Here is a 9,529-nt window from a genome sequence, read left to right as displayed (position 1 = left end):
GTAGTACGTCCAGATTACTTTTTTTGCGGTCATAAAGAAATGACTTATCCAAAATAAGTGTCTACTAAAGAGATTATGCGATTTTGGACACAGCCAATCACCTGTTTGATTCCTGAATTAATCCGTTTTTTAATGAATCGTTTGAATGAACAAACCACTGACTCACTCAAAATGACGCCACCTATTAACGTAACGATGCAACCTGGCGACAGAGTCTTAATCCTCATCACTAATGCAGTCAGTCTTTCTGGGACAGCTGATTTTTCTCCCACAACTGCTTCTCAGTCTGACAGCGAGAGCAGAATGAAATATATTCATTCACTAATAAATAAAAAACATTTCACTAACCATTATTTCAAAGTTGTAAGTTCCCAAAACCACCCCGTCTGATTGATGTAATCATTTGAAACTTGTTTTCATGTTGTTACTGAGGAGTTTGTAGAACTGTGACAGACCACATGGAGTAAATTTGTAATGTTTCTGAAGTTTTTCCCACAGTATTTTTTTCAATTAGTGCATTTGAGTTGTTTTGGAAGAAAAGCATCTGCTAAATGGTAACTACCAAAGCCCCTTAACAGCCCGAAACATCAAGACCAACATAAAACCCATGAGTAAATGTGAGAGGCGTTAATAGGTGTTGGCTACGGCAGTGTGTGGAAGCCTTTAAAGAGAAAGAGAGAGAGGAACAGCAATGAACAGAGAAAATAATACTGTTAAAAGACCTACAAAAGAACATGTCATAGAAAATGCCAGCAGAAACCACCCTAAATTCAGATGCAACCATGCTCCTGTAATACTTAAGAGAATCGTAAATATGAAAAATGTCTCCAGTAGAGTTGGTTTTATTAGGGGAGAAATGTAACAATGTCATCCATCCATTCTTCATCCATTCATTTTCGTTTCCATGAATGTTGTCTAAAACAAAATAAGACTGACAATCTTCTTTTGTTTTAGACAACATTCATGAACTGTTTTGTAGCATGTGCAGTTAGTCCTGATAAAACAAAGGGAACACTGAAAAACAGTTAAAAACATTCACTTGCTCAAACAAACACACGCTCAGATCAAGCCAGATGTTCCAACCCTCAAAAAGACAGGCACAGACGCTTCAGCAGTGCTGAGACTTCCTGTGTTTTCCAGGCATTTGGTAAGGTTCGTCTCATGCACAGCAGACAAAAACACTCTCACAGTCTGTGCGTCTTTCAATAGGGGGAGATGTTCCAGTCTCTTACTCCTCCCTCAAGGGAACTTCTTCTAGAGGTACTATTGCCTCCAAGGAGCCAGTGCTGCAATGCTGCAATGTTGTTATGGAGATGACAGTGTGCAGTAAGAAGAGAACAAGCACACACAGTTTCAATTTACTGCCATGAAGACGATTTGTACACGACACTGCTCCTGATGAAAGCCTCCTATGCAAAGAAAATGAGCCTGGGAGGCGTGTCAGAGCACATGCAGCGCCTACAGCGGAGTCACACCCACTCCATCTGACATCACAGCAGTCGGGTCCCTGACTGCTCGAATACTCCTCTTCAAGCCCTGATGAGAAAGAGAGAAACACTGGCTTAGAAAAGGACAGAACACTGTACACAGAGCAAATGGCGCTTAGGAGTCGACTAATTTTTGTGAATCAAAAACAAACATTTCTGAACCAATATCTCCAATAAGCTGGTTCTTCTTCAGAAATCACAAACACTTGCGAATCAGCTGGAGCAGTTTTCCCGACTCACTCAATATTATATACATATTATATATATATATATAATATTATATATATTATATATATATATAATATTATATATATATAGTCACGTGAATGCTTCACTTTGCGTGTCGGAATGTTTGAACCCAGACCACTATTCTACAGGTTTTTGGAAGTTTAATTCCATCTACTAACATTTTTATTTATATAAATAAGCCTATAGCCTATGTTCCATGATCATATATTCTGACACATAAACAGCATAGAAACCATAAAATAATTAGACCAACATTTACTTGCATCAAGCAACTCTGTTGGAATTTTTATAATTAGGATTAATATAATTGTTACATTTAATTTATTGCCACACTTTAATATGGGAATTATATTATCAGAAAACTGAACATTTAGCGTTGTCAGGCTTTTATTTGTGCTTAATGGATAAAACAACGGCGCTGCACACTCAGCTGCTCATAAACATGGCTGCTATAAATTTGACCTGCCACAAGATGGCGCTGTTTTCGACACTCTTGATGCTTAGAATCTTTTCCCGAAACATTCAGGGAAAGCCTCAGTGCTTCATGAGGCTTCATTTGCCCATCCCTAAGGCACGTGCATGACGTAACAGTTTTTACAAATTCCTATTTTTGTTGTTTAAATTGATGATAACAGTATCATTTTCAAAAACGTGCACTTTGAAACCCGATTTTAAAAGCTTCTTGTTTCAGGCCACCAAAACGCTGTTGCCGTGTAAATGAACGGCTAAAACGCATAAAAGTTTATCGTTTTTAGTTGAAAATGGTGTTGGTAAACAGCCCCTTATATAAACAAGATGAAAAGTGGCTAAATGAAGGACAGGTGTAGGTGATATGTTGTCATAGTAACAAACAAGGGTTGCTATGGAAACTAACAAGACAGCCATGGAAACAAGAGAAACAGGAACTGAACATAGGCACAACAAAACAAAAGAATATCAAAATAAAAGTCCATGAAACAGAGATACAGGGAATCATTACACTAACAAGACAATATACATTATATATTTCAAACATACAGTATATTTTGGTGTATATTGTTATCATTAATATTATTATTACTACTAGTACTATTATTCCCCAATATATCATTTAAAAAGGATGTCAATGAATGCCACATAACGAATTTGATTTGACTGGATAGTTAAAATATAATTATCATTAGTTTCCCAAGGAGCACAAAAAGCATGTGAATAGAAATATTTATGAGTGTTAAAGCTCTAGAATTTTGTCATTGAAACTTTGATTATGTAGATTACAAACTGCAGCCAATCAGCAAACAAGAAGCATTCATATTAATTTTTCTAACTGGAAAACAAGAACAAAAAAAGCATATCATATTATATTGTGTCTGAATGCTAGACGCGGCTCGGTGTCTAGTCCTGTGTGCTAACCGGCTTTACAGTACTTGAAATAATAAATCTAAACCAAACTGGACCAAGGACAAAAAAAGCTATTCATTTAGAAGACGAGGGAAAAGACCCAAGCCTGCCGTTATAATCAGTCACTTTTGTGCACAAGACGAAAGCCTGGCATGAGATTATTAATTCAAGCGCACAGTGGAAGTGATGAAAAATATGAAAACGTTGTTGTTCATTTGATTTGATTTTTGACAATACACGCTGTTGCACTCTTCCGCCAGAACTAGACTTGTTACCGAAGCCAGTAATTACAGTTTATAAAATTATAAATATGGATATTTTTCTTACAAAAATGGATCGCTTCGCTTCAGAAGGCCTTTCCCTGGAGCCGTATGGATTACTTTCATGATAGATGAATGCACTTTTTGGGGTTTCAAAATCCATTCACATTACCATTCACTCACATTATGAAGCTTGGAAGAGCCAGGATATTTTTTAAATGTAACTCCAATTGTGTTTGGCTGAAAGAAGAAAGTCATATACATCTGGCTTGAGGGTGAGTAAATTATGGGATCATTTTCATTTTTGGGTGAACTAACCCTTTAAATTAAGGGAAAATACTTAAAGACAGACTTAATGTTCCTTAAGTGGATGGTTAATTTTTCTCTTGCAAGGGTAGGCCTACCCTTAACCTTATAACTTTATCACTTAAGGGCTTTCATGCAACCAAGGACCAGACTGTTGCAACAAAGTTGGAAGCACACAATTCTGTACATTTACTGCAATAGAAGGGGTTGTCCATACAGTTTTGAGCCTTATAGTGCATGTACAGTGTTACCTGCGTTGACTGACGTTTACCTGCACAGAGAAAGCTGGGCAGGCCGGCATACAGCAGACGGTCGTTGTCAGGTAGGATGAAGGGGCAGCTAGCAGTGACCTCGCCACAGTAGCGCCTGCACGGAAGCCACCTTGCACACTGCCGTTGGGGAACCGGAAAATATTCCGCACAAAGCCAGGCTTTATACACTGCCTGAAACACAAATATTATCATGCTCACATTATTTATGCTAAATGTTTCACTCAAGCTTGTGGGTGGTTGGTATCACTACGTGCTTTCTAAAGAGCATTTACATCCATCTACACAACCTCATCCAAAGTGTTGATGGTAGAAACTAAAAGCGCCTCTCACCTGACACAGGTGTGTTTGCGAGCGCACTGAGTAGTCATCCGCCATGTATTTGCGCGTTATTACGTCAAACTCCTCATATTTTTCCTGAGCGTGTTGGTCGAGTCGGATGTACGCGTGAACACAAGCGCTGCACACGTCCCCGTCCTCCGGTCCGCCGCTGAACAGGTCATCAATGACACGCGCCAGGCTGCAGTTGAGCCCGTCCGGACTAGTCATGCTCTCCAGCAGGTCCGCTATTGTGAGCGCGTCGCAAAACGACAAGCTGAAATTCCGGAAGTACTCCAAAAACGCGTGTGGCGACACCGTGGGCACCGGTACAGAATAGGAGGAGCTCACCGAGCCGCTCTTCTGTCGGTAAAGCGTAGAGCACGCGGACTCCAGAGGCGCGCGGCGCCGCGCATCAGCCTCCACGCACTCTGGCCCGGTTTTTGTCAGATTGCTCAAGAGGACCCCGCAGTCCTCATCGCGAAGGCCCGTCTGGGCGTCGTGACTCGCGTTGCTCCACGTCCTCCGGTGAGTCCGGTCTCTCGAGCGGAGCTTGCCTCCCGCGCAGAGCCAGAGGTGATCGGACAGGAGCGCCGTGAAAAAGAGCAGCGATGCGAGGCTCATGCGCCATCTCTGCACCTTCTCCGGCTCACAGCACGGTTTGTCGATGGGTTCGGTCACGCGGCAGATTTCTAACTCAGCGTCAAGTTTCCTTCCACACCGCCAGGCGCCCGTGATCATATTTTAGAGGGGGAGACAAAGCGCGAGCTCACACGGGCGGGTCTCCTCCGCAATATTCCCCACCGCGGCGTTTACATGATGGCTCGAAGCACCCCTTTCACCTGCTGCTCAAAATGAATCTGCACTGCAAACACCTGCGTCTGAATTACCGAGACAGTGCATGATAAAGCACATGCCGCTAGACTCCATCACCTACCCCGCATCTCCTTGACAACACATCGTACGCAGCCGTGTCTTACTTATTCACGGGCATGTCTGAGGCGGCGGGGTGAAGAGCTTGTGCGCGTTTGTCTGTCTGTAGGGAGCTTGTCATCTTTCCGTGGTCTCCTTCACTCTGTCGCCATCTTCGCTCGCACTCAGCCGAACCCTGAGATGTTTTAATTAAACGCGGGGGTGTGGCGCGTGCGCTGTCGCGCGCATCCTTGCCGCCTCCATTGAAACTTCATTCACTATGCGCTCACCATTCAATAGCGCGCATCGTTGCCCACCCCTCGAGGAATCACCCCTCTCGCCTTCCTCGGGCGGACAGACACGGTTATGAGCGCAGAGCATCGTCAAAGCACTGAGGGAATGTGCCTTCTTTTGTCTTCCGGTCATTTTACGCTGTGATTGTGAATACCACTTGGTGTTAGCATTGGAACCATGCATTGTGACATGTTAACCGACACAATTTTTCATTCTTATTTTATAATAGTTTTATTATAATTTATAATTATTGAATATTGTATTAGCATTTTTTTTTTCATTTGGACTGGTAAATCTATTAATCCGTTTAATATTAGGCCTACCTAAATATATTTAGCCCCCCACACATACTGTTCTGATAAAGGAAATAAAACTGGGGTAAAATACTAGAAACTAGGGTAGCAATTTTTCAACATGGCAATAAAACAACAACAGCACTTTCCTCAACCCCGGTAGTAGCCTATACTGTAAAAAATGTTTTGGAGAAGTGTGGATTAATGGATTTCTTTTAAAGGATGTGCAAAGTGAAATAAGCATGAACTCAAATGGTTGCTCTAAGATTTACAGTTTACTTAATGAAAACATAACAAGACAGAAGATGTTAAATATTCTGAAAGTTGATACATTTAACCTGGAAAAGGGACACCTTTTGTCAAAATTCTTTACCTATTCTTTAAAGTGATATTGTGTTCAATATTCCATCAATATTCAATGATTTTTTTTTTCTATCATCATTTCTATAAGGGGGTCTCTCTCTCTCTCTCTCTCTCTCTCTATATATAGAGAGAGATAGATAGATAGATAGATAGATAAGCTTGCACACTTTTCACACTAGATGGCGCTAAACCCAAATAAGAGACTGCAGTGTGAAATTTTACAGCAGTAGAAGAGAAACAAGTGGACTGAGGGCCTCTGAAAAGTGTTGAGAGGAAAGGGTGGGATTTATCATCTGGACTTTTGATACTGTGCTATAATAAGCCTTGAGGGGCTAGGTGTGTTTCTGGGGCAGAGCTCTTTCCAGATCTTTTGCTGGTTTTAAATAAACTCTACATTTGCAAGCCCTGCAGGGCTTATAAAAGAGTTAGTATTCTCCTCAAACAGCATGTGTTTTGAGTGCTTTTGTAAAAGACGGGGGCTCCTCTGACTTCTTTTAAACCGGAAATCAGTGTTGAAGTTTGAGGTCATGTTAGTTAGTAGCAGATGCTAAATAGACTTTATCCAAAGCAAAATACAAAACACTAATTACAGGGAGAGTCCACTTGGAGCAACTTTTTAGGTCTTTCAGATCACGTTATCTTGGTGCAGTGGCCCGCAAACTTTGTCTTTTCACAGAAAAGCAGTTTACATGCCTTTTTTTCTGTATCTCTATAGGCGAATAGGATGTCCCTCTACATTGTGATTGACTTTGATCTATATTCTAGGCATTTTGTAATGGTACATCAAGACTCAGCAGACATCAGGGAAATGCTGCTCTATTGTAAATTTCACAATCAAGCCCACATGAAATCTGTGTGCACTGACATCTATGGAACCTTCTGTGGAATTCATTGTGGCCATATTCCATGTTGTTTTGCTTGTATGGCATCAGAATGCTGGCCATTCAAAAAGTTTTACACATCCCTGCATTCCTTTTTTTTTAATCAAATATCTTTTTATAAATTTTATATTGTTTTCAGCTCCCAATTTATAGTTTTCAGTCATGTGACTGGCGTGGCAAAAAATCCATAAAACTGCAGCACAGGCCTGTCAATTTTTCCACAGTTATTTAACACCTCTCAAAAGAAGAAAAACAAACACGTGAACAAACTAAAAAGCTTAACACATAAAACGCTTAATGTATAAGACAGTGATATTGAAAGTCCAAATTCAGTTAGACACCTTATTGATGATCCATACAAGAAAGCAGATGAACCCAATATAGTCTTTTGCATTAAGCAATATTTAGCATTTTCATTTGAATGGTTTTCTATGGAAAAACACATAATGTGCAATTTAGCACATTACTTTCATATTCTGTTTGCCTGTATATAGTATGCATCATCAATAAGGCGATGGATTGGCCCCCTGTCCAGGATGTTTCCCCGCTTTCATCCTCATATGCTGGGATAGGCTCCAGCCTCCCACGAACCCTAGAGAGGAAAAGTGGTACGGAGAATGAATGAACGGATGGAAGGTGTATGTTGAATTTGGACTTTTAATCAAGTCTATCAATTTTAATCAAGATTGGCTTGGCTTTTCGGAGATGGTGAGAACTGAGGGATTTGAAATGTAAAAGTGACGCTGAGATGGCGTTTTTATTACTCAACAACTCAGTAAGGTATTTTTATTGAACAGATATATTGCCATTGTTCATTTGGGAGTCACATTTGTGTTGTTCATGGTCAAAAGGTCTTGAGTCCCACAGAGGAGCTCCAGAAGGATAAAAGAAGGAATGCCGACAGTGCAAGTCAAGGACCAGGCCTGGACTTTGTTGTTGTTTTGTTTTAGTTTAAGCAGGAGTCATCCGTAAGGGGCTGCTGCATTACTTTCGTTTTGTTAATTATGTTTATTATTATTAAAGATGTTACGTTGATTGTTTGCCGGTTCCCACCTCCTTCCCTAAGCCCTGAACATCGTTACAGATATATATTTAGAAATTCTCAAAGACTGCTTTTTGTCAAGAATTATAATTTTTTTTGTTTGAAATGTTGATTTGAAGTGTCAGTTTTTCCATTCATTGTACTGCAGTCAAGCCTGAATACAGAGAAATACATTTTATTACATTTAACATCAAAATTCAATAAAATGTAAGAAACTGAACAGGAATTCTTTATCAGAATGTAATGCAGTTCGTTGTTATGGGAAGAAGGAGGCGGGAACCAGCGTACATTTACAGACTTTAATAACGTAAAATAAACAAATAAACAAATATAAAACAAAAGTAAAGGCAGATATAGTAAAACAGAAACAAAATACAACATTAAAAGGTCCCGTTCTTCGTGATCCCATGTTTCAAACTTTAGTTAGTGTGTAATGTTGTTGTTAGAGTATAAATAATATCTGTAAAATTATAAAGCTCAAAGTTCAATGCCAAGTGAGATATTTTATTTAACAGAAGTCGCCTACATCGAACGGCCCGTTTGGACTACATCCCTCTACTTCCTTCTTTAATGACGTCAGTAGAACAGTTTTTTGACTAACCTCCGCCCACAGGAATGCTCCCTCAACTCTACCGAAATTCGTTTATGTACTTGCGCACTTCTTATAACTTACTGTGTTTACTCAGCTCTTACGGTGATTTTCTGAAGTAAAACTGACGTTTCATCTTTTGTGTGATGTACAATAAACTTTATTAAACTCATCAGTATATGTTTGATCATCATTCGGACCTGGTCCGAAACAGCAGACTTGTAGGCTATTAATAAATAATGGATACATACAAGCAGATGACAAATACGTTATAATAACCGTAATTAAACTACTAAACTATACCTGTTCCATCTCTATACAGCACTCTGACTCTGTAGGCATTATTGTCCAACTCGAAATGAATACCGTTACTGAGAGTTTCTGATATTATCATCATTCCGTGAGATGAAATTGTACTGAGAGACTGAGCGCGAGCTCATGAAGCTCCGCCCCCTGTGCCGTGCAGCAGCAGCTTATTTGCATTTAAAGGGCACACACTAAAACAGCCTGTTTTTCTGAGCACCAAAAAATGACAATTTAAACATGCTGTAAAAAATGATCTGTTGGGTATTTTGAGCTGAAATTTCACATACACACTCTGGGGACATCAGAGACTTATTTTACATCTTGTGAAAAGGGGCATAATACGGGACCTTTAAGTCCTGGCCTGTCCTCTCTCGTCCTTCACTATCGTCGCTCCTCCTTTTATGCTTCAAATCCTCCATGAGAGATACAAGACCAGTGCGTCACGCAACCAGCTGAGGGACTCACTCGCGGTGCCATGCGATGGTACTGGACATCCGTTGGGGGATGGCTCGACGCTCCTCCGCCCCCTGGGTAGGGTTGCACCAGCAATTCATAAGTTCTTTCTTAAATTGGAACGTAA

At 40.3% G+C, this 9,529-nt stretch overlaps 1 protein-coding gene across 2 annotated transcripts; it reads right to left on the bottom strand.

Annotated features, from left to right (window-relative positions):
* Nucleotides 1–826: 826 nt before the first annotated feature.
* Nucleotides 827–5,863, bottom strand: nalf2 (NALCN channel auxiliary factor 2). 2 transcript variants are annotated; one of them, XM_084114281.1, is made up of 3 exons: nt 4,285–5,863; nt 3,934–4,125; nt 827–1,536 (listed from the first exon to the last, which is right to left on the bottom strand). In XM_084114281.1, the coding sequence occupies exons 1-3, from the start codon at nt 5,008–5,010 to the stop codon at nt 1,459–1,461; spliced, it is 996 nt and encodes a 331-aa protein (XP_083970407.1). In that variant the 5' UTR covers nt 5,011–5,863; the 3' UTR covers nt 827–1,458. The 2 variants fall into 2 exon arrangements, with proteins under 2 accessions (XP_083970407.1, XP_083970406.1); XM_084114280.1 differs by having other exon boundaries at nt 3,954–4,125; nt 4,285–5,855.
* Between the last annotated feature and the right edge of the window lie 3,666 nt (nt 5,864–9,529).

Source organism: Abramis brama (assembly GCF_963993115.1).
Source record: "Abramis brama genome assembly, chromosome: 5".
NCBI lineage: Eukaryota > Metazoa > Chordata > Actinopteri > Cypriniformes > Leuciscidae > Abramis > Abramis brama.
The sequence above is the reverse complement of the archived record's forward strand: the minus strand, read 5'-3'. Positions and strand labels throughout refer to the sequence as shown.

What these genes read in the sequence shown, in the direction of transcription:
- nalf2 (XM_084114280.1), bottom strand. Translation starts at nt 5,010, where the DNA reads ATGATCACGGGCGCCTGGCGGTGTGGAAGGAAACTTGACGCTGAGTTA. An exon ending in CGCAAACACACCTGTGTCAG is followed by an intron (nt 4,126 to 4,284) that starts GTGAGAGGCGCT and finishes TTTGTGTTTCAG; the next exon opens with GCAGTGTATAAAGCCTGGCT. An exon ending in GCCCAGCTTTCTCTGTGCAG is followed by an intron (nt 1,537 to 3,953) that starts GTAAACGTCAGT and finishes CTTTCTCATCAG; the next exon opens with GGCTTGAAGAGGAGTATTCG.